General features: G+C 37.8%; 1 protein-coding gene across 4 annotated transcripts; it reads left to right on the top strand.

The window, feature by feature from the left end:
* The first annotated feature begins 142 nt into the window (after nt 1-142).
* On the top strand, nt 143-26,702 carry arhgap32a (Rho GTPase activating protein 32a). 4 transcript variants are annotated; one of them, XM_043259248.1, is made up of 22 exons: nt 143-328; nt 3,100-3,270; nt 6,299-6,386; nt 6,482-6,576; nt 6,674-6,758; nt 13,785-13,871; nt 14,889-15,026; nt 16,077-16,169; nt 16,648-16,770; nt 16,852-16,929; nt 17,344-17,425; nt 17,783-17,932; nt 18,044-18,146; nt 19,089-19,233; nt 19,333-19,415; nt 19,606-19,713; nt 19,801-19,946; nt 20,054-20,255; nt 20,357-20,502; nt 21,449-21,523; nt 21,754-22,404; nt 23,607-26,702. In XM_043259248.1, the coding sequence occupies exons 2-22, from the start codon at nt 3,182-3,184 to the stop codon at nt 25,874-25,876; spliced, it is 5,037 nt and encodes a 1,678-aa protein (XP_043115183.1). In that variant the 5' UTR covers nt 143-328; nt 3,100-3,181; the 3' UTR covers nt 25,877-26,702. The 4 variants fall into 4 exon arrangements, with proteins under 4 accessions (XP_043115183.1, XP_043115184.1, XP_043115185.1 ...); XM_043259249.1 differs by lacking the exon at nt 3,100-3,270; XM_043259250.1 differs by lacking the exons at nt 143-328; nt 3,100-3,270; nt 6,299-6,386; nt 6,482-6,576; nt 6,674-6,758 and adding an exon at nt 11,380-11,709.
* Nucleotides 26,703-27,997: the final 1,295 nt, after the last annotated feature.

Here is a 27,997-nt window from a genome sequence, read left to right as displayed (position 1 = left end):
CAGTGTCGGTCAATTTTGAATCTCAGGTGTTCCTCTATGGACAAACAAGAGTTAAATGGATCCTGCTCATACGCACCTTGCTCTTGGCCACGCCTCTGGCCACGCCCCCAAACACACGCGCAGTCAGTTTATCAGGTGATGCGCGAGAGCGAACTTTTCCCATGTCCTGCCTCGAGACCGAGCTCATTCATTCACTCGGGTTCACGCGCAATGAAGGATGCTTTGCTTTGACTCTCGTTCACACGCATTCACAATAATGGATCTGTTTTAAAGAAAAACTTACCTGGATTTGATTTGGTGGAGTCACGCTTGAAACAATCACAGACAGGTGAGTGACTTGTGTTCGTCTTTCCTCTGTTTGCTGGCGATCTAGGAAGCTTGTAAAATATTACACTATTTTATCCATAAATAAACATTGCGTCTTTTGCTAGTGGTTCCTTTTTGCTATAAATCCCTTAAATACCTCAATTGTATTGACTTCCGGTGGCTGAGAACAAGCTCTCTAAAGCTGTTTAGCTCTAATTACGAAACGTACACCGAGTTTTCATTAGACATAAAAAACCCCTCTGAAGACCCTGACCGGAAGTGCTAAAGTCACATGCTGTTGCCCATGACAACAGTGCTTATTTTATTCAAAAGCAGGATTTCAACATATTACAGAATAAGGTTTACTTCCCCATCTCCTTAGTCACATAACAATAAACCCATATCTGCATGAACCGCTGTTTTCTGTCCGCAAACGTTCTACGTCAGATATTCAGGATTCAAGACTAAGCAATTCCTAAGGGATTTCAAGACAGTGTCGCTTAGCAACCACATCTATGCACAGCTTCCACACAGTCCCTTACAAGTTGTGTAAATGATGTGTCATGTCTTAAAAAACGTCCAAATGAATACCAGTGGGGCAAGAGGGCTTTATGTAATAAATATTTGTACTATAATACATTTTTAACATTCAGAACAAAATTGGCTATATATGGGTTAGTTGACAAATAAACAAATAAAAATAAATAAATAAATAAATAAATTGTGTCCTATGGTTTACATTTAAAAAAAAAAATTTTTACACCACAGGACACACACACACACACACACACACACACATGCAATAAACTTTCTTGATCCACTTCAAATGTTTATATATATATATATATATATATATATATATATATGTAGATGTACTCATAAATAAATAATACTAACAATTAAAATAGGCTATTCATAAATTCTGAATAATTACTTACTAAGTTATTACTAAATAATAAGTTAAAATCATAATTAAGATGCATTTTAATGCAGTTTCAGACTTTCAAAGTCTATTGCAAATCAAAGCACAGACCACAGACAGCTGCTCACGTTTGGAAATACCCAATTCCAAAGCGTCCTCTCACAACCCGTCGAAAGGAGTTAAATAATCAGTTAGACTGTGTAAACTGATTTGGATTAATCACCAGAGCTGTACGTAAGGTAAGTCAACTCTCACATGGAGCTGTGGTTCCTGTCAGGGAGGGTTCATTCTGCTGAGTCAACATCAAGCTTCTCCCTGTCAGCACTTCTGACAGTAGGGCCAGAGTGTGAGAGGAATATTTTGTCGTTTTCTATCTCCTTACTCTATCATAATAGATCATAAATGCTGTTCATGTCGGTCGTGGTTAAACCGTCGCTGTGGGTGTGTCTCAGTATTCCAGGATTTCTTTTGTTTATATCCTTCACGGTTGAATTATTGATGGCGTAGCGTATAGTTGCTTACACAAGTCTTGTGTAAGTCCCGTATTCACCACGGTCATGCATCACTGAACATGGCACAAACCGTCCTCGTCATTGATTTTCTTTAGGTTCATTTGCATTTCAAGGTCCACAGTCGCCATTTAGCCAACTTATTTCTCCATGAGTTCGAGGGCTTTCTTCATCAGATGACTGATTTAATAGCTGTATTAATAAACATATACCATGTGCAAATAGATGTTTTTAAAACAGTTTTAGCTGAAACTTCATTTATTCATTCACTGCAATTATTATCAGTTATTAATGGCAATAAAAAGTAAATCATTTGCCACCTGCACACATGACAGACTGTATTTGTTTATTTCTTTATTTGGTTAAACTGATCTAGCCTTTGACACTGTTATGGCAATATAAAATAAAGTCCACCATACATAATATTATTTTATTTATATTTATTTTTAATGCAGTGAATATTGCCTTTGTTTCTTTTATGGTAATAAGATCCACCATATTACATAAACTTTGCTTATCTACTTATCTATGTATTTGTTTTATTGAAATTAAATTATCAAACAAATATGCTGCATTTATTCAACTTAATTTCATTTCATTTTTAATTTCATTTCTTAAGCATCTGATGACGTTATGGCAATAAAAAGTACGGTAATGAAATGTACTTCTACATATAATAATATATATGTAAATATAAGCTCTTATGAATAAACTTTAGCGATTAAACTATATGAAGTAAATATATGAGATAATATGCTTGTTAATGTTTATCAGTATACTTATTAAACATGTTCTTATAATTAACAGATAATGTAAATGGATATGCTTACAAATGTTGCAAAACTTTCAGTTCATATAATAAAGTTTTAAAACATCTTCAAAAGAGTTTGATGGATGGTTTACGATGAGCAAAAGCATGATTAAAAAGTTAGCAACAAAAATTATATAACGCTTAATGGGTCACTAATTAATGCTTGCAAATGTCATTAAACTTTCATAATTTTATCAGTACCTTTATGAGCAGTCGCCTTGATTACAAAAGTTTTTTTTTTTTACACATCATTTATAAATTATTTGTTCACATTTCTGCGGTACCCAATCTAAAATTGGAGCGATTCATGGTTTGTAAATGTTCATAAGCATTCACTAATAATGTAATACCTTTTTGGTTGCTGAACTTTTTTAGCTGTTGCAACCATGTTTGTGTAAAAGGTGGTCAGTGCTTACACATAACACACATTATTATGGGTGCGTAACAAGTTTGTATTGCCTCAACCCTTGTGTTAGTTCCGTATACCTTTAAACGGGGTTTTCCCTAAATTATACGTTAAATAAGAACCTTTTTGGTGAAAATCCCCACAGGCCTGTGTGTTGGAGGTTTCTGCTGAAGTCCGGTCTCCTCCCTCCCCTCGCAGACGGGCAGCTGTTGCAGTGACTCAGTATCATGGAGGCGTGCAGCGGGACTGCAGCAGAGACACACGGCAGAGCTCCAACACCTCTGAGAGACGCATGCAGTCATGATCCCTGCGAAGGGTGAGTAACAGCCTGCGTGCTTCTCCCCTCGGTGTGCTTAGGCTGCCGCTGCGCTCGATTATGGTTAGATATGCCTTGTACGTCTGCAAGGTTAGATGAGGCTTTTTCTTTACATTCGGGGCTGAATCTCTGCATGATCAGGTGCAGTGCATGGTTTTTTTGCACGCACAGGCATTTTGCGCGTCATGTGACCAGTCATCTTATTCTATTTCTGAGACAGCATTTTTCAGTAGCACTGCATGCAGCAGATGTGAATTTGTCCCCTGAGGAGTAAATTATAGTGGAGATTTGTGTGCAACTGGTGCCCTACAGAGATGATAACAAGGACAGTTGAGTCGTCAATGAACATGTTGTACCGCCCCAAGGAAGCAGGCACGGTTTAATGTATTAGTATAAAAGAGGTGTCATGTCACTGACTATCTGTTAATGTATTCATTAAATATGCAGTTCATACGAAAATACGGCCGGGTCGATAATTGCTCTGATATCATAATAAAGTAAAAGCCCGACTTAAAAGGAAAAACTTAACATCTTATTTCATTGAAACAAACCTGCTTTTTAATATTTGGTTTGAGAGGAAAATCATGTTTTGCATCCAATGTACAGAAACCAAAAAAAACAGGAAATTATATTAAGACCTTCATTAAGTCAACAATATCAGTGATGCTGAATATCTGATGATTTGACAGTTTTATGGATATAATAGTTGGGGATATTCCAATAATTCAAAAACTAAAATTGCCATATTAGTGATGAGATAATTCATATTTGTATATGTCAAACAAAACTAAAACTAAAACAAAAAAACCTGGGAAACTATATTATATTATTTAATATATATTATACTATATTATATTATTTAATATATATTATACTATATTATATTCTTTAATATATATTATACTATATATTTCATCATGTCAGATAATTTGGTATTTTTATAGCAATGCTAGTTAGTGATATTTAAACATTGATAATTTATTATTTGTAAAATAATACATGTATACAAATGATTAAATGCATTTTGTTCCAAAACCATATAAGTTACTAATACAGACAACAATTTTGTTTAGAGTTAGAATCCAAATGTCCTGTTCATTGGATGTCACCGGCAGCAGTATAATTTTGATCAAAATGATTATCAGTTTAACCATTTTATCACAGCATGGACAAATGTGACAAAAATGTCATCAATTTTAATGGACCAAACAACTGAGACAAAAACATTTGTCTAAATATTAACTAAATATAAAAAGACTACCTCATTGTGAACACGATCATTAATCATTGACCTAGTTAGTAATTTAAAGCTCATTATGTCGCACCTGTGGTTTTAAAACGACAGTAAACTTTTGCCATGAGCAGAATCAGGCATTATTGTTCAATCTCACGGTGGTCTAATCTTTTGGAGGAAGGGGGAGCGTGGGATGTTCTGGAACCAAATCACTGACTCTGTCTTTTGTCTACTGAATGAATCGTCTAAACTCTAGCCTTTTATGCTCATTCTAAAGGCTTTCCAATCCTTAAAGCTGTTCCAGCTCACCTTTCCTTACCCCAGCAGCGCATCATATTTCAAGTTACACTTTAGCCTTGTTCTTTGTTATTTAGGGTGGATTCATTTGTGACTGACTGAGTGACTGATTGAAGCGATATCCTTGTGCGACGCAAAACGTACAATAGTGCGCTTTTTACCGCTACTGATCTGATCTTCTATAATGTCTCCTTGTTTCGACCCTCCTGGCCATGTTTTCAGCTGCGGGGTGAACTGGATAATGCTCTGGAGAATTTCTGAAACGGACAGATCGTTTCACAATGTGTATGTGAAATGGGAGCTTGTGCTTTTGGAGACCGTAAACTTTGGAGTATAATTCATTATGATTGGATAATAAAGTGTTATTTTCTCACATAATAGTTTGTGTAATCTGGAAGTCTATCTACTACATGTCCTAAAAGGCTTTGCTAACTGATTAAAGACATTATATAAGGTTCAGTTCACTCAACAAATCCGATTTTGTAATTTTGCTATATACAGGACCCTAACAGACACTTTAGGACTGGTGTGTGTTCGTTGAGCAGCTTTGCTCTCGTGTTATTGACACAGCTCGGCCTTGGTGAACTTGTAGCTCGTTGTTTGGCTGTTTCCTCACTCGAGTCATGAGTTCAGCGTAAGGAGTGGTGCCTCTCAACTTGGTTAGATTATTGTCTGCGTGTCCTGCTTGATTAGGCAGCCAAAAGTGGGGAAAAGAAAGGGACCAGAAGGAATGTGTCAGGTAGAGCAGCGGACTTTGCACGTGTAAAAGCTGCAGTCTTGTGGAGATCTAAGTTTCAAAAGAATCAAAGATCAAAAAGAATGTAGGCTTTAAAAAATGCTAATTAATAAATTGCATTAAAATAAAGTAAATAAATAATAGTGCTGGGAAATGATTAATCATGTCCAAAATTAAAAAGTTTTTGTGTACATAATATGTGTGTGTATATATATATATATATATATATATATATATATATATATATATATATATATATATATATATATATATAATATATCTATATAATATGTATATGTATATATATATATATATATATATATATATATATATATATATATATATATATATATATATATATATATATATATATATCAGCATATTTTAAAACACTAGCTTAATCTAAAAGTTTGTGACTTTCTGTTAAATCTGTCAACTCCATCTACCCAAATTTAGCATCAACTCCTCCAAACTTATTTTTTTGGCCTGTTCCTTGTTGTGTGGCTTTAGAAGGAAGCTGAAAACTGATTTCCTGGAAAAGAGCAGCTTAAACATTCAGAAAAACACCTTATTTCATGTTCTACAGAAGTCAAACAGATTCAAAACGTTTTTGGGTGAGCTATTACTTTAAAACAACCCCCGGCTCAGGAATTTCATCGCAATAATTGCTTTGTGCCGGGTGATGCGATGCGGAGGTATTTATGTATGTCGTAGCATAAGCTCATTTCAACATATCCCTCTCTGAATCTCTTTTCTTTAAGGCCCCACCCAGAGGAGGATGAGGGGGAGGAAGATAGGAGCTTGCAGCCAGCAGAGACTGCAGGCTGGGAGGACGCCATTGCTGTTATGGTGCGTGTGTGTGTACTGGCTTTCTGTATGTCACGCTTCATGCGTTTACAGCGTTGCGTAATCATTTGTTTACATGTGCGTGTTGGTATATGCAGGCACGAGGAGTGCCGATGGTCCCTGAGCTGCCTCCCGAATCTTCTCTGCGCTCATGTGCCAGCACGGCCAGCATGAAGGTCAAGAACGTCAAAAAGTAGGTGTTTATATGTTCAAGGGAAGAGTTCTTTCTCTGTTTTGTCTCTTTCAGACCCACGGAGCAGAATACCGATGAGCTCTTTTTTGTTTTGCAGACTGTCCCTCGCCAAAGGCCATTTTCCCAGGCTGGCAGAATGTGCCCACTTCCACTATGAGAATGTTGACTTTGGCTCTGTGCAGGTGAGGGTTTTATGGTGAATGCAGGTGATCGCTCAGGGTTGACGGATATGTGTTAATTGGGCTCTTGGTTTCACTGGCGGCAGATTATCCATTATGTTGAAATTAGTGCTGTGGTTTAACTTACAAGCAATGCACATTTGTCTCTGATCTTGAAAGATCGTCAGGCTGTGGAAAACATCTTGGCTAGCTGTTTTGATTTCAACGTCATTGTTTCTCCCTAAACTGTTATATTAATACAAACGTCTTTAACATTGTCACTTTTGTCAGATAATGGCAATATTCGTAAACCGATGATTCCCCTATAAAAGATTTTTAGGTTTTTGAAGGATTTTCTGAATCAAAAATACAGTTATACTATGTTTTTAAATGTTTTACTTAGTAATTAAGTAAAAAAGTAATTTTATTATTAAAACAAGTCTTCAGTCACTTAAATGTGTCCTTGCTAAATACAACTACCAAATTATATATTTCTATATTCTATAATGAATATTTCTGACTGCAGTCGTTTGAGTAAAAATGCACGTATTCTCAAACTTTAATTCATGTATTTGTTTACTGTCCCCTACATTTCCCTTACATTTTATATTTATTTGCGTTATACATGCGTTTATCATGCTCCAAAATAGCCCAGTTTAGTTTTATCCTTTAATCAGGTTGTTTTTGCTACTGTACCTTTAAGACTTCTTACGCAACTGATCTTCGATTGTGCAGTATGCTAATGCGCTAATATGTAAATGTGGGTGGTAACATGTTAATATGTTCATGGTCATAGTTGCTATGATGATTGATGCTGAGATGGACTGGACGTAAAGGTTTGGTTTGGTTCTCTGCAGACAAACTCTAACATACACAAAGTCCCTTTATGGAAAGTCACTTTACTCAGCAGCCATTTTCCCCCAGTTATTCTATTCTATTCTATATTTACCACCGTTTTTTTTCTTTTTTATATAAATGATCAGTCTCCTCCCCGTCTTCTTGTGCTGTCTTTGATTTAACATCAAACCGAGCTTCACTCTTTTTTCAACTAATCTTCCATAGCACATTCTTGTCCAACCAGATTTTGCCGTCATGCTGATATGTTCCAGCAGAGAGCAGTAAACAGCGCTGAGCCCCTCCTCAGTCTTTGCTGTATGTACAGTATACTGTTCCGAGAAGCGAGGGTGTTGGTTTCGATGCATCACGAACAGGGTATGGCGTCATAGCTGTGGAACAGGAAGCTTGTCCTCATGTCCTACAGCTCTGTGCTCTGCACCTCCATCATCCTGTGTGCTTCAGCTTTCAAGGTCGCACAGACTCCTGTTCTGTTAGATCGCATTCAGCCTCCAGAGCGCATCACACTGACACGCTGTGGCCGGGGGCTGGAGGAGCCCAGAGTCATGCATGTACCGGATTACAGATACTCTCTTACTCCAGACTTGGCAGATAAATAAGAAATTTGATGTTTAAGGAGGAATGTCTTTAATTCTGCTCATCTTTTGTTGCTTTCAAAGCTCATGTGCAGAGTTGAACGACACTATATCAGTGAATGCATATCAGATAACAGCAGTTTCATGCCACGGTGCCTTCTGTCTGCCTGGTGTTAAAAAAAAGGAACTTTTTCATCTAGTTTAACTTGATGTAAATTGCTTAAACTAAAACTGAAATACAACTGAATAAAACTACATATACATTAAAAAGTAATCATTGCAAAAATGCACAGCAAAATTAATGTCAACCACAATGAAAATATAACTGCAATTTAAAATATTAACAAAAACTATAATAGTATTATACTAAAATAACATGCTTTTTTGTTGATGTATAAAATAAATGAAATGCGAGACCCATCTGGTCATTTACACAGATCTCATCACATCTCTTGTTTGAGGCTTCAGTAATCTTAAATGCAAATTGTATAATCATTTTATTTTAACTAGTGAAACATGACATAACTATCCTAAACCAAGCACAGTATTTGTTTGCAGCGGACTCTGGTTTCATATTTTGAACACAGTGCCTTTTAATACATTTTGAATTGTGTATGTGTCTGAATGCTGTTTTACAATAACCACGTTTAGTCCTAGAATAGGGTATTGAGTTAACATCCCTTCTGTGGCGCCTGTATGCAGACCTTTGTTGCATTCCCAAAGGTGGTGTGCATGTTCCACATTCCTCGGCTCAGGTTTACAGAGAAGCTTTCAGGATCCCTGCCTCCACCCTACTAGTGCAGAGAGAGATGGAGACGGAGCAGGAACTGGGCCAAATTTAGTGATGCTGTAATGCGCTTTCCTGATCTGAGAACAGTCGTCTCCATCTCTGTATATGGGTAGCTGCTTGGGGCATTGATTAAATCTATGTGTTTTCTGCTATAAATCGTCTCGGACAGAAGGGAGGAAGTCCTCAATCACCACAATTTCATTAGAATGGACCCAAACCAGACAACACTGCTGAAATGCTTGAGAAAGGCTTTTTTTTAAATCTTGAAATACTGATACTTCGAGGTTGAGCAAGATCGTGGCTTTTTTTTTTTTTTTTTTTTTTTTTTTTTTTTTGTGAAACGGCGATGCATCAAATCTGTTTTACTGTGAACGCATGATCAAGAGGTCTTGCAGAATGTGATATAGATAGATCCAGATTCAGGATTTACATTTATGAAGTAGGTCAGCGCTGGATTATGATTTATCATAAACTCCATGAAGTGGAGTCTGATTAACTTTTGCTCTCTAAGATTCGGGCTCATCTCAAAGACATGCAGTAAACCTGGGTGGTATGCATCTTTAAGGGAAGATACATGACGTGACTGAATTGCTGACAACCCTCGTGTAATTTATGGCACTGTAGATTAGACGTGAATGGAGAACTGTCAACTCATGATCACTGGGTTACTTTATGAAGTAGAAGAATTTCCTTGCGGATTATTGCTGCTGAAAAAGCTTTGGCTGCAATTTATTATACAAGTGGAATTTTAATCCACAGATTGTGTGACATAAAGCTGTGACCGTTGACCTTTGGTGTCTGCTTTTTACCCATTTTCATCAACCGTGGCAAATACCAGACCAGGTGCTATAATCTTAAATGCGCTTATGTCTTTTATTCAGCATGACAAGAAGTTCAGAGCTGATCTGGGATTTCATAGATTCAGCTAAAGGAAAAAAAAATGGCATGCTTTTTGAAGAGGAATTTTCCAAACCAGTCGTTTAGAAAGGCCTGTCGTGGTAAGGTTACAAAGTGGAATTTTCACCACAGCATTCGATGTTTTGAGGTTATCTGTACTCCGCCAAAATTGTCAAAATAATATGCACGCTCACAAATTGTCTCTTTTAGGAACATAAACCAAAAATATTGATGAGTCATGGGAAGTTCCTAGTTGCAAAATCATAATTACAGTGTGGTTTTGGTCAGAAAAAAACATGGGCAATTTGTATTTCTCATTTTAGTTTGTTTATCACGAACAGACAAAGACGGGAAGTTTTTATCAATCAAAACTGTAATTTGTAGCCTTTTTAGTATATATTTTTTGAAGTTAATATATTTTTTAATAATTAATATATATTTTTGTATTATATATTATGTACATATTGCACAGGTTTCCCACTAGTAATCATGGCATTGTGTATATGTTTCTATATTTTTACTCATTTTGTAAATATGACAAAGGCACCTTGTGGTCAAAATGAATGAAATTACATAAAAAATAAAATAGGAGTATTCCAGCTTGACTAAACTTTGACATGACTTAACTTTGTATGTCCATTCCTAATTTACTGTTTTAGTAAAAATATGTCAACAAAAAATATTGTTTGTCCAGTCATTTAATACAGTCTTTAAATGTCATTGAAAAGAAGTGTTAATAACATTTAAGTGTCATAGAAAAGAAGTGCCTTTGAGTTATCCCTAAATTTACCCTAAACAACAAATCAGAGAGTGAGCCTATATATAAAAACTAGTCTGTGATATTATAAATTGTAATAATGTTGTTTGTAATTATTAATGAATTATTAATAATATTAGTAATATAATAATAATAATAATAATAATAATAATAATAATAATAATAACTAGATAAACACATTTTCTGAAAAAAAAGTGCATTTATTATAAGTGCAGCATTTATTGTCTGCTTCCTAGACACCATTGAAATGAGCCCACCCTCAAATCTCTACAACCAAATTTCTTTCTATTTCTTTTTTTTTCTAATTTTTCATCCGCTGTGAGAGCATCATACACCCAGTTGCTTATAAAAGCCACAGCACACCTCTTCTCAATCTAATTTAACTTATCTTATTTGGGGATCCGCGGCACAGTTTTGCGTGGAAGAATAATACGAAAGATAACAACAGTAGCGCTTCGCAATAATAACAATGCTAGCGTTCGATTTTGTAAGTATGTTTTGGTAGTAAATAAAAATGTTGGTAATAAATTGCCACCACTGGATGCCTGATGTTAAAATTCCACAACCATTTAAAAAAAAAAACGCTGCACTGTACTCCAAACAACATCAGAAATCGATGCACATGTCCTGTTCTGTGGTTCTGCATGGACTCAGAGGGAGGACCAACATCCAGCACAGGGAGGGGCTAAGATGGTGGAGCGAAGGGGGGCTCCTTTTCTATATTTGTCCTCTTCCTCGGTTGTAATTAGACACAGCATCATGCACATCCCTCTACTGCAGGAGATGAAGATCGAAAAAGGTCCGTGCCTCAGACAGGACGTGTTTTGACTGCAGCGCAATGCTGATTTTCGTTCTGCTGCGAATCGCTTGTTTTTGATGAGCTGGGCTGACTGAGCACAGGCTGCTGGTCTGTGGGGGTGTGTGTGACGGGTTACTGCGTCTGCGTGCAGCAGCCGTGCACAACATCAGCAGAGAGGCTGAATAAGGAAAGGCTCAGGTGCCAGACTATAGGGAACTATCGGCTTGGATCTGTCAGAATGGGCCTGAGCGTGCTGATAAGACGAGACAGACGGCGCAACAGTGAGTATTCATCCCGTTTCATTACGAGAGGTATGGTTGTACCCTCTTTGACGAAATGGAAATCCTTGGCTGCTTTTTCATGGGGTTCTACTACCACACAGCGTAGGGTTAAAAACATACAAAATTCATATATACTACAGTGAATGCCATGTTCTGCAGTTGCAGTATTTGTCTTTTTCTCTGCTGTGGTTTAGAAATTGTAGGATTTTTGTGCATATATTTATTTGATTTTTTATTGTTTACTTATTCGCTTATTTTTTCCTCATTGACGAGTTTTCACATTTAGTCGTAAGATATAATCTCCAAAAAAAAATAGGCCTTAATATTTTACACTGATTTGCATTTCAAGTTAATTTACTTTTACTTTTTATTTACTATTTTTATTTTTTTTATTTACTATTATTAATTTACTACTATATTTTCCTTAAAAATTATAAAAATTATTCTTTTGCCATTTTTGAGTTTTATTCATTCAATTTTTTTGTCTGTTAATTCATGCAGATGTATTAGTACGTAGAAATATATGAATGTTTACGTGATTTTTCTTGACTTGTCTGGTAATTTGTGCTTGAGTGAAAGATGTTGACAGGTAAGTCAAATGCTTAGCCTGCAGTTTGTATTTTGTATTATTCTACTGAACTGCAGTGCTTAAGTAGGTCATTAAAGCTTGTGCAAGTTTCTGTTAGTTTTATCCATAAATAATCAATGCTTTCATTTGTTTAATGCATCTTTAACGTGGCTCAGCATTTTCTATCAATTAAAGGAATGCAGTTCTCGTCTTTGATGTGGAGGTTGATGTGTGTGTTTGTGTGTGTGTGTTGAATGATGCATGGGGAGTCTGCATTACTGAGATGATGCAGAGAGGTAAATTGCAGCAGACACTACAAAGGAGTTTGCCTTACTGGATGTTTAATTTGCATATCGAAACCCCTGAATCGCATCAGTTTTGGGGCTCATGGGTCGGCTTACATTTGCAGGGACAAGTAGATGTTGTGATGTTTTATTGAGGAGGATCATATAATGTCGGGTTCAGCCAGCAGCTATGGAAACTTCTGAGCAAAATCCTTTATAAAGTTGCACTGCTCCGCTAGCGTTGTGGGAATATTCCTTGATGTGTTGGCTTTGTGAATCCGGAAAGCATCACACGCTGTTGAGGGGTGGTGTACCTGCAGCCGTTTCTTCTTTCTGTCGTGTGTAGATGTCTCGTCTGTGTGGCAGTCATCAGGGCCTGCTGTTTTCGCAGCCTGTCAAATCCGTTGTCAAGTTTGAGCTGTGCTAAGGTCTTTATATACCACTGTCAATTTTTAATGCTTTATTTCAGCTATTTTCTACTCTACTGTTTTCACGTTTTTATGTCTTGAATGTTTTACACAGTCTTTGCATTTTGACGAAAGTTAAAAAGTTAATGTTAGCGTAAATGACAAACTATTTGTTTTAACTTGAGCATATTTCATACTTATCAGATTTTTTTTTCCCAGCTATTTTCTTCTGTTGTTTTGACTTTTTTGTCTTTCAATCTTTGAACTTTGCTTAAAGTTAATGCTAGCGTTAAAGCCAGTTATTTGTTTTAGCTATAGCATATTTTATATTTATCAGATTTGTTTTCTTTACATTTAAATGGCCTTATATACAGTAGTGGCCAAACTTTTGCACGTGTTTGAATTTTTACATATATAACAGTTTTTCTCACAGCTAGCCTTAGATGTATGAAGTCACTGATGCATGAAATATTTTTTAAACTACATTTTAAGCAATATCTATTATTTATCATTTGAAACCCAAGCTACCTTTTATAAAATATTTAGCTGTTTTCATGCTGTTTGATTCTATTGTGTTGCTTAAATATTTTTCCATTTATTTATTTTTTCTTAATTTTAAAAAGCCATTAAAGACTTTTGGTTCCACATGGAGCATTGTGGTGTGTGATTTGTGATATTGTGGTTTGTATGTAACAATACTGTTTTTATTGTCTCCCTTTAAGATTTTATCGTTTATTTATTGTTGAATACATTGTAATAGGAGAACGAAAGGACAACGAAAATTCACACTCGCTCTCTCTGTGTGTCTCTCCACAGCTGTCTTTATCTGAGGATCAGAACGACCTCACACACAATGGCCTGGACTCAAAGGAGTCTGTGTATCTGGTCCAGATCTGTTGCCAGGTAAGTTTGTTTTAAAGAGAAATTTTCACACAGAATCTCTGTAGCCTTTCTGTGTGACAGAGCAGAAGAAATATCGTCCCGGGATCGCTGATTTGTTATGGCAACAGAGCAAAAGCTAAGCCTAGGAAAAATGGTGAAGTTATAAAAAGACCTTTAAGAGCTTCAGATCAAACAGGCCAGCCAACCGCATGCCGTTTGCACAGCAATTTATCTCTTTCATGGAATGCGTCCGGGTTTAGGAAAAGACAGGATTTTAAAAGAGGATTCTGAGGCCAAGATGGAGACAAAGCTGAAAATATAAATACTCTTGGTCTTGCGTTTCTTACCATACTAAAACAATGGGGCTCTGGGGCAGTTTTAAACTCTTACACAGAACTTCTAAAAATATGAATTCAAAGGGCGTTTTTTTTTTTTTTTTTTTTTTGCTGGGAAGTGTAAGAGCTAAGAGGATTTAGAAGAGTACCGCTCTGCTGTTTCTGAACCGTTTGTTCCACCGCTGGAACAAATCTCATTGTTTTACAGTAGTTTGAAATCTACAAACCACAGACATATAAGCTTTGAATTCAGCCTCCTTAAGCAAACACAGGGTTATGATGCTACCTTGCAATAATAGAAACATCTGAACCAAAAGAGAGTTTATGATTCTGCTATAGGCTAACATAGACATATTCAACTGGATAAAAAACCCCATAAATTATATTAGTTAATTCTCATACCTTTTTTGTGACATAGAGAAGAATATTCTTATTTAATATTTAAAATTAATTACATTTATTATGAATATTTTTATATTTCTAATTAAATAATAATTTATATTATAATATATTTTTTAATGCAGTTTATTAGTGATGGCAGAGTTGAATTGCTGCTCAAGAAACATTCACTTTTTCATCATTGCATCGTTTTCCATTTCCTACGCTTTCTCAAGGAGATTTGACTATCAGTCTAACTCTCTCCTCTTTATTCAGAATGACTGCTCTCCTTACATTCGCTCTTATTGTGTTTCATGCGTCTTAGGGTCGTAAGTGGTCAGTGAGGCGTTCATACGAAGAGTTTCGTGTCCTTGACAAGCATCTCCACCTCTGTATCTATGATAGAAGATTCTCTCAGCTTCCTGAGCTTCCACGTATAGACAGCCTGAAGGACAAACCGGAGGTTGGTTCAAAACGCACACATACAATATATTGACTATGCGGTCTACATGCATCTATGGTGAAGAAAAGTCCAGTGCAGCGAAAATTCTAAATGGTGGCTGAAAATGGAAATGCTTATGCAATTAATTTAATTTAAAAAATATATTTTTAATTTAATCACTATTGATCTACTTAATCACTAAAAACATTATTTTCTCAGTAGAGCAATAGAGCGCTGCCCACTCATTATTTGATTCGGAAGTATTTTTCTCACTGGGAATCTTAAAAAGTCTTTGTTAAAGAGTTAAAAGCCACGACTGCAACAATACAAACTTTAATTTAAAGCAAAACATGCATATTTACACAGCCATTAGGTAGTGCTCAATTACACTTCATGCAAGTTCATTTGATGCAATTTGCTTTGTCTAGTTTCTCTGATTGGTGGAGATTTCTTTGCAGGATCATGGGTAATGTAGTTTTTCCACCATAGTTAAACATGATTAATATTTGAACTAATGCAGGCTGGTGGCTTCAACAAAAGCATATACCTTCGATTAACAGCTCGCAGTAGGTCTGTCTTTAAAAGATAAAAGGCTTTCTCTATGTACAAAATACATGTGATTTTTACTTCTGCAGCCCACCTCCTGCAATATTTGTCGTGTAAATATTGTGTATATTTTGCAGAAGTTCTATCATTTCTATAGCATCACCATTAAAGAGTAATTAGTTGGTGAAGTCCGTTTATTTATTGTAGAGCTCATGAGAAAAGGGGTGGAGCTACATAAGGTATATTATATAGTTAGCTTAGCAACATGCTAACATCAAACTCACAAATCTTCCTATACAGAGATCCATTTATGTGTCACACCATGTTGCTGCATATCAGTTATAGAAAGCTCCCTCAGAAGGTACAGTAGATAGCTGTAGATAGCAGACAACAAGGCCACTCACTAGGCTTTGGAACCAAGCTATTGTGTTGGATCAAAGGCTTATATCTCAAAAGGGAGCGCAATGAGTGTATTGAAAATGGTCTCTTTGTTTATTATCCCTGCTTTCTGTTCTTTCTCCAAAGACACTTTCCCAGATGCTCACTGCGTATATTTCCCGTCTCTCAGCCATCGCTGATAACAAGATCAACTGCGGGCCAGCACTCACATGGATGGAGGTATTAATGTCACTCCTGATTTTTAACCTACACTACACCTGATTGCTTCCTGTGGCTGCCTGCCCAAATCCTGCCTCTTAAATATAGATGCGATTGGCGAATTGACCGTGGCACGGTGCGTTTAACAAAAGAGGTGTGTTTAACACCTTTGCTTTAACAACAGTAAATTGCTCGCGATGTCTCATAAAACACAATCCCATTTTGGGACAGACTTCAGACTTAAGTGTATGAAACAACAGTTCACACCCGTTTTTTTTATATGCAGTTAGTCATTAACAAGGATAAGAGACACCTGTCTCAGCGTGCTCAGTCGCACGAGCTTGCTCTTTCCCAGCATATTGCATGCGTTTCACACTGATGTCGCACCTTTCGAGTCATCTTAAAAGTAAATATGAAATGATTACATAGGTTGATGTTTTATCGGTTGCTGATTACATGCATGTTCATTTATTTGATTCGTCTTTCTTCACTCTCCTAGATTGATAACAAAGGGAATCACCTGCTGGTTCATGACGAATCCTCTATTAATGTTCCCGCTGTAGCTGCGGCCCATGTCATAAAGCGCTACATCGCCCAAGCAGCAGATGAACTCTCTTTCGAGGTATTTATGTATATTTCACGTTTTTTGCATGATATTTTTAGATTTGGTGTTAGTAATTGAAGTATAATTTATCCTCAAAAGGTTGGAGACATAGTATCAGTGATTGACATGCCTCCTAAAGAAGACACTGGCTGGTGGAGAGGCAAACATGGATTTCAAGTATGCCGTCATTTCATTTGATTTCGTTTAATATCGTTTAATATCAAAGCCTGCATGTGTTGGGAACTGTCACCACTTTGCTTTACATCTGAAACTTGTTTTTGCAGCTTTTATGTCACATCTGAGTCAAAACATCGACTCATTACAGCCATCTTCCTTTATTGGTGATAAGGGAGGAATTTTAGTGGTGATAAATGTTGTAAAGTAATTGCTACTGATATGCAGGTTTATAAATAATCTATTCATATTGTGCTGCAGCAAGATCGTAAATGTTATGCACAGAGGGATTCACAGACTTATTTACAGCTGCGTCTTTAACAGATTTTAGGCTTAGTTTTAATTTTACCCTTGTTGAAATGAAGTTAGCTATAAAGCATTTAGTTTTATATTTATGTACTACTTTTCCATTCACAGGTGGGATTTTTTCCATCCGAATGTGTGGAGCTTATTAGTGAGAAAATCCCCTCAAATGTAACCAATTCTTTGGCCAAACCAGGTACAAACTTTTTTTAAGTATAAAACATATATAATTATAGCACCCAACATTTTATCAATTAAAGTGATGACACTTGAATGTTATTTCATTACTCCACTGAGGAATATTATTAACTCATCAAGTAATAAGAGTAATTAAATAAAATATATTTAAACATACTTTTCTTCTTTTTATAATGCTAAGACAGATTTGAATGCAGAACAAAAAAAAGTTCCTCTATGTCAGTTTTCTATTATAAGTGCATAATTTATTCAATTTCGATTAAATTTTAAACCAGCCTGAGCATATTTACAGGTACAGTTTGTTACTAGCTGGCAGCGTTGATTTGAAAAGTTTTGTCGTTTTCATTTTCTGTAGTCTCTAAGAAGCACGGGAAGCTGATCACATTTCTGCGCACGTTCATGAAGTCTCGTCCCACCAAGCAGAAGCTGAAACAGCGAGGTATCCTGAAAGAGAGAGTGTTCGGCTGTGACCTCGGAGAGCATTTGCTTAACTCGGGGCATGATGGTGAGAGGAGAGAGGAGACATTAGAGGATGTTTATTGCATCTAAATATTTAATTGCATTGTAATTATGCAATTCACATTTAAAGTGCACGTTTAATGTGCTGCTCCAACAGTTCCACAGGTCATCAGAAGCTGCACTGAGTTCATCGAGAGACATGGAGTCGTGGATGGAATTTACCGCTTATCTGGGATTTCGTCTAATATTCAGAAACTGAGGTGAGGTTAATTTTTTTAAAAATGTTTAAAAAAAAATACAGTACTGTTCAAAGGTTTGGGGTTGGTCTACTAAACACAAGTGTGTTCAGTTCACCAAGACTCCATTTATTTTTAAATATTTCATATTGCATTTCATTTTTAATATCGAAAATTTTAATTAGTCATTTAAAATAACTGATTTTTAAATGTATTTCTCCTGTCTTCAGTATCACATGACCTTTCAGAAATCTGATTTGCTGCTCTAGAAACATTTCTTATTATTGTCAATGTTGAAAACAGTTGTCCTTAATGTTTTACTTGAAACCATGATACTCTTTTTACTTTATCAGGATTTGAGTCGAATATACCGTAAATTCTGGACTATAAAGCGCACCTGCATATAAGCCGCATCCGCTCTATTTTTAAAAAAAATAAAAATAAAAAAATATACAAGCCGCACCTGCATACAAGCCGCATCCGCTCTATTTAAAAAAGTTTTGCTCTTCCCGCTGCCTACTCCAGCGTCTCACCATAGACTCATTGACGCTAAGCTTCCGAGCAGCAGCGCGGTTTCCTTCTTGTATAGCGAGATCGATGGCCTTCAACTTAAAACTTGCATCATACGAACTTCTTCGTGTGGGTTCCATGATGAAGGGGTGAGGATTTGAAAAGATAGAGTTTGACAGGATTGGTAATTTGTCGTCCTTCTATCCGCTTCTACCGACTTATATCTGCTAAAGAGGAACTAGCGTATTCTTCTTTGCATTTATTTTGTCTTAGTTTTGATTCTAATTCCGGTTAGAGCGCCCCTAGCGGTGGGGAAAAATCTGCAGAATAGCCGCACCTTTGTATAAGCCGCATAATTCAAAACCTATGAAAAAAGTAGCGGCTTATAGTCCAGAATTTACGGTAGATATAAAATAAACAGTCTAACGATAATGCATTACCCTCTTGCGCCTGTAGGCACGAGTTTGACTCGGAGCATGTTCCAGATCTCACTAAGGACAGCTACGTCCAGGACATTCATTCAGTGGGATCGCTGTGCAAACTCTACTTCCGGGAGCTGCCAAACCCACTGCTGACATACCAGCTATATGAGAAATTTTCAGTAAGCATCGAACCGCTTCTACACGGACACACTAATGCTCCGTAGCTGTGTAGTACCAGTATTGTAGCACAGAGGTGATGCTTTGGCATATTTTCCCAGGATGCTGTATCAGCAGCCACTGATGAGGAGAGGCTGGTCAAAGTGCATGACGTCATCCAGCAGCTGCCTCCACCACACTACAGGTTAGATGAACACACAGCATCCTCTACTGATGACAAGGAAAAGTGCAGTTTTCTCTTCATCAGACGATTACATCATTCTTATGTGCTCTTGGTGTTGGGTTAATTATGTAAATATGCTTGTGTTTAGAACTGTGCCTTTTAATATATAATGTTATTAATGGAAATCTTTGTTTTTATTCTTTGGTTCCAGGACTCTTGAGTTCCTCATGAGACATTTATCCCGTATGGGAACATACAGTGCCGTCACCAACATGCACTGCAAAAATCTTGCGATCGTCTGGGCTCCAAATCTTCTCAGGTAATTTTTTTTTTGGTAAATTTGCCTGTGAATATGTTATGTGTGTCAAAAATGTTGCATTAATTCCTTGTTCCTCAATCGTTGCAGGTCTAAACAGATTGAGTCGGCGTGTTTCAGCGGCACCTCTGCTTTCATGGAAGTGCGTGTTCAGTCGGTTGTTGTGGAGTTCATCCTTAATCACGTCGACGTTCTGTTCAGTCCCAAACTCAGCACTCTGATCCGCCACAGCACAGGTGAGAAATGAGCCTCTGCGATTATCCTCCCACCACAATCGATTTTTAGATGAGACTCTACTAATGAGGATCTTAAATGAGCTCATAACTCTAACCTGAATCCACAGGCCACACTACTTTAGCTCGACCCAAGTCTCTACTGGTGAGCTCTCCTTCCACCAAGCTGCTTTCTCTAGAGGAAGCTCAGGCCCGGACTCAAGCCCAGCTCATCTCTCCTGTGTCTCCAGACAGCAAGTATATTGATGTGGGAGAGGGGCCTGCTGCCCTGCAGGGCAAGTTCCACACAGTCATCGAGTTCCCTTCTGAGAGGTCTGTCAGTTTGTACTGGTTTTCGAATTGTGATATTTTCATCATTTAGAGGAAAATGCAGATGTGAAGTAGTAACTGTTTACTGTTGCTGGTAAATGTAGGAAAAAAGGCTCAACCAAGGTAAAGAAGTCTCCTGTGGGAAACTTGTTTTCCTTCTTTAATATGGGAAAGTCCTCTGCTACTGCCAAGCCCAAACTTCACCGTCATCCCAGTGAACCCAATGAGATGAAAACCACTCCCCTTCCAGGTACAGCTTCGCCTCTCCTTTTAATGTCAGTCTGTATTTGTTAATAATTCTTAGTGAGCTGCCTAAACCTGGAGGGCATTTTAGTCATGATTTTCACTTTCTACGTAATGCTCAAAAAACATTGAGGATTTGATGAGCAGTATAATTGTATAATAATGTGAAATATAATTTATTCCTGTGATGGAAAAGTAGAATTTTCAGCATGATTACTCTGTTCTGGTCACGCTATTTTTCAGTTATACGTTTTTCTCAGTTAACATTTTGACAATGTTGAAAACAGTTGTTCTGCTTTAAATGGATAGTTCAAAAATGAAAATTCTGTCATTAATTAATCTCTAGCTCAAAAGCCATAAGACCTTTTTTCAACACAAATGTAAATATTTTTGATGAATTCTGAGAGCTTTCTTACCATAGAGAGCAATGTAGCTGAAACGCAGTAAGGACATTGTTTAAATAGTCTATGAGATATCAGGGGTTCAACCTTATTTTACAAAGCTACTTTTTACACGCCAAGAAAACAAAAACAATTTTATTCAACAGTTCTTCTCCTCCAAATCACATCAGAGTATTCGCATAGCTATGTGAAATCACGGTTGAACCCCTGATGTCACATGGACTGTTTTTCTGATGTCTTGACTACGTTTCTAGACCTGAGAAAATTTCAGTTGTGTTACAGAAAGTTCTCGGATTTCATCAAAGAATCATAATTTTTGTTCAAAAGGTGAACAAAGATCCAAAATGCAGTATTAATATAAAGTATAATATAATATAAATATAAAATAAAGATATTGTGGTAATTTTTGGTATATATTTTCCATTATTACATATAATTTTTGCAATTCTTTGATGAATAGAAAGTTGAAAAGTACAGAATTTCATTTCGAACTGAAACCTTTTGAAAGTGTTAATTACCTAAAAAAAAGTTCAACTCTGGCTTACTTGATAGGTGGAAGAGGAGACAGTGGAACACTACGATCTGCTAAAAGTGAAGAATCTCTGTCCTCTTCGCATAACTTTGAGGGTAAAAATCTTTCATTTCCATAATTACATGCATTATAAACTTTTTATGCTACTCTCTACTGCCACACAACAATGAATTATGCTTCGTGAAATATTACATCTGTTTCTGTGACTATGGTTATGTGTGGTTTAGAGAAAAGGCCAATGTCACAGAACCTTTAATATAATTTAATACAAGCTGTTTTACAGTTGTTACTCATCCATAGGCTGATCTCTGATGTTTTGTCTCAGGTGGATCAAATATATATCGTCCACGTCGACCGCTCTCCACCAGTGATGCTTTATCAATCTCCTTTAATGAGGAGCTGCTGGACAGCAGATTGACAGGAGACTCTCGCTCCAGTCTCAAAGACCACAAGAAGGACACCGTTTCCTCTTCCTCTTGTGTACCAGCTCTTATATCTCCACCTCACCCTGCAGCAGATGCTGAGTATATAGGCATAGCCTCCTTAGACATTGACCCACTGGCCTTTCGGCCCACACAGCTGGTTGATCCCGCTGTACCTCAAAATAAGAAAAGAAGCAGTCGCAAGAAGGTGGGAGGCAGCCATACAGAGTCGGAGACTTCAGACAAAGTCACAAGTCCCTCCCAGCCACCTGATCTTATCCCACTGCGCTCTGAAGATGCAAATCACAAATCCTCTGAAGTGCCAGTCACCTTTAATAATCTGGAACTGGGCACCTCTAAGACTGGCCATGAGAGCACTGCAAAGAGCGCAGTGGCAAAGAGTAGTACTGTGTCCTGCCCTTCTGACATTATGACCCTCGTGAAAAAGCCCAGTGTGTCCACAAAAGGCGTTGAAGGCCATCAGCGTTCCGCAAGCTTTTGCAAAACAGAAAGTAGATCCACAGAAATCAAGGAGCACAGAAGAGCAGACTCAGGTCAGCACTGTTCTTGTATTTATACATGTAATGAAGTTATCAATACATTTATATAAAGAAACATCCACTACAAGTGTCGTTCACCAAAAAAAAGGCAAACCTAACACTTGCACTCATTATTTTGTCTGCTCTCCTTAAAACTAAATGTGTTAAGCTGTTAATTCCGAAAGAAAATAAATTATTACGTGCATCAAGTATTTTTTATAACCCCTGTATTTTTCACAATGTTTTAATTGTTGTTATATTAGTTTAGCAAAACAAAATCTAAACTTCCCCCCTGGAACCAGCTTAAGGGTTTGAATTCCTCTTCTTAGGGATGTTTGCAAAGAAAAAATTCTAACAGTATCCATATTTCTCTTACGGATTTGCACTAAACTACTTGTTATATTTTATAAATATAAATTAAAAACCTATTGCAAATTTATGATATTTCTATTAACAGATGTTCATTTCTAAAACTTTTTTAAGTCATGGTGGTGGATGTTGGTAGGTTTAAGTATATTGCAGACACTGCACTAGCCATTATTTTTATTCAAAGGAGATTTATGCATGCATTTTTAGTGAAACAACGTGGAGAGTTGCTTCTGGGAACCTTTGAAATGTGCCACAGCGCAGCTGGTAGAGTGGCTGTGTCTGAGCTGTAATGCACCACAGATGTGTGCAGTGTAAATAAGGGTTTATCCAAGCATTAATGGCGAGGAAAGTCCTGTATATTTGAAAGCGGCCATATATATGTTTCTTGAAGGTTATAGTAAATGAAACAATAATAATGTGACTTTTACATATTCAGGTAACAAATGCTAAATCATTTTTAATCAGTGCAGTTTTGCGATATATTCCTTTTTCGAGTGACCTGAAAAACCACCTCACGTGATAAATATGGGAGGTTCCGCGGAATTGATGTTTTCATTATTTTCACTACACAATTACAGTTGGTGCAGTTTGAAGGGTAATGGAAACATGGGTAACATTAACTAAGCTAGCATTTTCTTTAAAGGAATATGCTTGAATAGAGACAGCTAAGGATGTCAATAAGATAAAACTAACAATGCTATCTAAGCTAGTATTTTACCTGAAGAAATGGTATAAAGGATTTAGCCGGAAAGCCAGAAAGTGAACCAAGCTAGCATTTAACCACAAGTTGTGTTTTAGCTTTGTGTTCCTCTGTTTAAAAGTATTTTGGTTTATTTTTCTTCATCTAGGTGCAGTGACATTTGAATGCACTCCTGGGTTGGTGAGGTCTGTGTCTCTCATAACTCCTCAGCCTTCAGTAAAGAGTGCTGCACGTATGCTAGCTCTAGCACTAGCTGAATCTGCCCAACAGGCCACTCGACTCAGCAAACGTGGGAGCTCTGAACCTCCCACACCTATTTCTCCAGTTCATCATCAGAACCCACTCTTCACACTTCAGTTTCCTCCTCCTCTACAGACATCCTCTGATAGAGAGGAACGGTATGTGTCTAGCAGGACCTTCCCAGATCCATCAAGCACCATGTCTACTGAGAGCCACACCGATGCAGGCAGCCTACGCAGCACCTGCGCTTGCCATGGCAGTGAGAGCGGACTCAGCTTCTCTGATGGCTGTGATGCACCAGCTGGTGGCCAGTGCACCCATGTGCCCCCTCAGGATTTCTCTCCTCGCAGAGATCCAGAGATTCAGCGGGCTTCGGGGAGCCACACAACGATGAGAGATAACATCCGCCATGTTGGAGTTGGTACAGATGGAGGTGGATCAAGTCTTGATGTGGAGATGGAGGTACGTGGAAGCTTACAGCCAACTCCTTCAGAAAGATTCTCTTCCTTGGATAGTCATTCAGCCATTGAAGCACTGCATAACAAGCAGGCTGCTAATGCTGCCAACTTTCGAGCCATTTTGGCAGAAACATCCATGCCTGCCTCAGTGCACGAAGTTCTTCCACAATCTTCAAGCACTCCAGCCAGTGTGGTGTATCAGTACAAACCCAGAGACCAAAGGTCTGCTTATTCCCAACAGTGGTCAAGTCCAGTTGGGCAAAGCACTCCTTATTATCAGCCAGATGATGGGCGTCCCCATCCCACAGTTCTCTCAAGAAACTACTGCAATACTCTTGCTCCAAGATCCCTCCACCAGTCCATTAAATATAAGGGTCAACGGGAAGACTTCTCCTCAGTTGGTCTCTATAAACATGGAGGACCAAGGTATCCACCATTGGATGGAGCCTCTGTCTACCCCACTATTCGCAGGGTGCGTTCAGTGCATACTCCACCAGAGGACAAGTTTTTCTTCCTCCAGCGTCAAGGCAGTCAAAGCAAACCTTACCAAAAACCACCGCCAACCGACATCCAGCAAGTGCGACCTTACTTTGAAGATGGGAAAGTTCGGTACAGGTACAGCCCCTATTCAGAGGCTCGATACAATCAGTACAGAGAGAACAGTCATGGATACACTCTCTCTTACACGCTTAGCAAACTGCCTTCGCGCTCTTCAAAAGTAATGGGTAGTACAGAGAACTACCACAAGCCTCTACGAAAACTCCCGGTAAATAACGAGTCTGATTTCATGACCAGAGATGCTGGTTTCCAGCCAAGAATGAAGAACCCTTCTCTCTACGAGGCTTTTAATTCTGGTTTATCTGATCGTCATTTCAGTCAGTCCATTAGGCCGGAAAACGCAGCCAAAGAAAGGCCGCTGGGTCCAGTTGTGTCCCAGCCCCATCTTGTAAGAGGCGACCACCATTGCCAAGAAACAGTGCACACTAGAAGCAGGTCAAACTCTGGGAAGGAGATGCTGATTTCAACTGAAGGGGCTGATGGGAAGTACAGGGTGACCATGGTGTCACATTACTCCCCGGAGCACCCACTTTCTGAGCCTGATATGCTTGTGCCCTCAAAGTCAGACAGGCATGGCGGTGGGCAGGGAGCCAAATCAGCTTTTATAATGAAGCAGAGTCGTTCCATGCACAACTATCCTCAACACAGGCTCGAGTCCGCAGCACTGCCACGCAATCTGACCCTACATAAGGAATACAGCTGTCCTGACTTCAAACACACCGGGTCCAGTGATAGTTTCAGTTTTGCAAACCGCAATCAGGACAGGCTGATGTATAAGACTCTAAGCAACTCTAAAGAAGACTACCAGTACATTCGTGCAGTAAGCAGGGACCCTCAGAGGTCTAAGAGATCCCAGAGTGTCAAAACACGCCATCCATCTGGTCAATCAAAAATGACTTTGGAGCGGGACCACAGACTGTCGTACTCCTCCCAGAGCAGGACAAGAACTCGTAGTATGTATGTGCCATCTCGCTCGGACTATCCCGAAAGCTATGTATCCATACATCCAAAAGTCTCTAAGGCCAGCCGAGCTGGTTCGGGTGTTTTCCCAAACTATGGCTGCATGCCGCTTCATAGTAACAGACTGTACACCACAGCTGTGGGCCACACAGGTTTTCATCAGACAGAGCTCAGACCCGAGATGCAGATTTATGCGGAATAATAGATTTTTAATAAATAAATACCTACAATAAATTAACCAGAAATATGACCTCTGCAGGGCAGTGGTTTTCTATTGTTAATCAGATAATATAATATTTAAAAAGATGCTTCAATTGTTCACTGAAGGGTATCTTTCACTGTATGCACTGCATACTCTATATATTCCAGTTCAAACGACTTAAGCAGACACTGCGTAAATTTGGAAATTCACTCACAGAGTATGGTAATTGTTATTATGGCTACTCTTATTTGTTAAAGTGTGTTGTGTTAGTTGTGTCATTTTGTTATTAGAGGACAGAGGTTGCAAAAATACTCAAAATATGATGTGAGAAAAATTAAGGCTTTTAAAATTTATCATAAGTGCAATATATAGGAGCCACTGCCTTGTGTTTTTGGGTGAAGAGTATACATTTTTTGATGTATTACCATGATTGTGGAATCAAAAAGTTATACATGTCAATGACATCAGCGTATATATTGGTCTGAATAATTATGAAAGGTCATAATCTTCCCCCCTCTGCGTTTTTAAATCATGCACTTTATAGTTAGTCTCTGTTTTATGTAACAACAGGCACTTTAGACATGATGATTTTTCATATTATTTCATCATATTCTTTGAGTCAAAGATGTGGGTGAGCTTTCATCTAAACTGTTCATTTGTGTGGCAGTAATCATTACATGGTTACATATGGAATATATGCTGTTCTGATCAAACGCTGTTTTAGTTTTTAACAAGCATACTGTTCTCTACTTTAGTTGATTTTGTGCATTTTTTTTAAACGTGTTTACTTTGCTTTATTCTCATTAAAGTTATTTATTCAAAATCATGACATGTACCCTTGTTGCATCTTAATGCCTAATCATTGCCAAGTCTGTTACATTTTGCTTCTTTGACAAAAGGCGGGCAAATAGTTGTAGAAATATAAGCATATGAAGACGGATTGCTTTCTTTTATTGTCTAGACTACTGTTGTTCTAAGGTTTATTGGCCAGTCTTGTCGGTTTACCAAGCACCCTAAAGCATTTTAATCAGAATCTTCAAGTCAGGAAGTTATATTGCTAAAATACAGTCCTGTTATTGTTCCGTTTTAATGAATTTTTTATTATTCATTAATATTAATAACTCCGAAACTGGTTACTATATTTGACAGTCCCCTGCAGGTGTTGCACATCGAACAGCAGAGGGCACTGCAGCACTGGAGGACATCTCTAATGATGCTTCTGCATTGAAGTTTCCTCCATACGAGCTAACGTGAGGGCACATCAAAGGTTCAGAGGCACTAGGTTTCTGATGCAATACAATTATTATTTCTGCAAGACGACGTTTATTGTATATTATCCCAGGCATTTTGGTTTTAAGGTTTTGAACTGTCAGGATGGTGGCGTGAATGAAAGCAAGGTGTTGACTCGTGGGACACCGATGCGTGGCGGATGCTATATTAGACGCTAATTGTTTTCACTTTGTGTGTCAGTCAGAGGGAAGCGAACTGAACAGGAACCAAGTTGTCTTGCTTTAAAAGCCCTTTGCATCTAAACCATATTTTTCATCTACTTAGCTGCTCGTTTCTAAAATAACAGCTATCTGGTCTACAGTGGAATAAAACATGGAGTCCTAAGAGAATTGGATTCTCTTGCATGAGGAGCTCGAGATCTGTTCTTTACATTCAACGTACACTTCCATCCAGCTACCATTTCTGATGCTTCTGAAGGCTGAATCCAAATAATTCATAGGAGTTTGGAATTGAAGAAAGCGGATCACCAGCAGTATGGTGTGGAACACATAATGGGCCACGTTGTGCTACGCAGAAGTTGGCTGAGGGAAATTATATTATTCAATGTTGTTTTCGTTCTGTCTGAAGACTGAATTAGAACTGAAGTAACCCACAAAACACTTGTTATAGTGGCCGTGATTCAGCCCATAGACTCTCCTCTGTCATTTTCAGCCTGTAAAATAAAATCCAAGGCATGGGCTAAAACACCATTAACGCGCTCTTTAAAATCGAGTTACGTTCTTTGTGCGTCAAAGTGGCGATGAAAAAAACACTATTTAGGAGCAGAAATGTACCGTATAGCACTAAAGCATCACTACATTGTACGAGTGCCACTAACAGCTGCAGAAATCT

The sequence above is a fragment of the Puntigrus tetrazona genome, chromosome 15, assembly GCF_018831695.1.
Source record: "Puntigrus tetrazona isolate hp1 chromosome 15, ASM1883169v1, whole genome shotgun sequence".
Taxonomy (NCBI): Eukaryota; Metazoa; Chordata; class Actinopteri; order Cypriniformes; family Cyprinidae; genus Puntigrus; species Puntigrus tetrazona.
The sequence above is the reverse complement of the archived record's forward strand: the minus strand, read 5'-3'. Positions and strand labels throughout refer to the sequence as shown.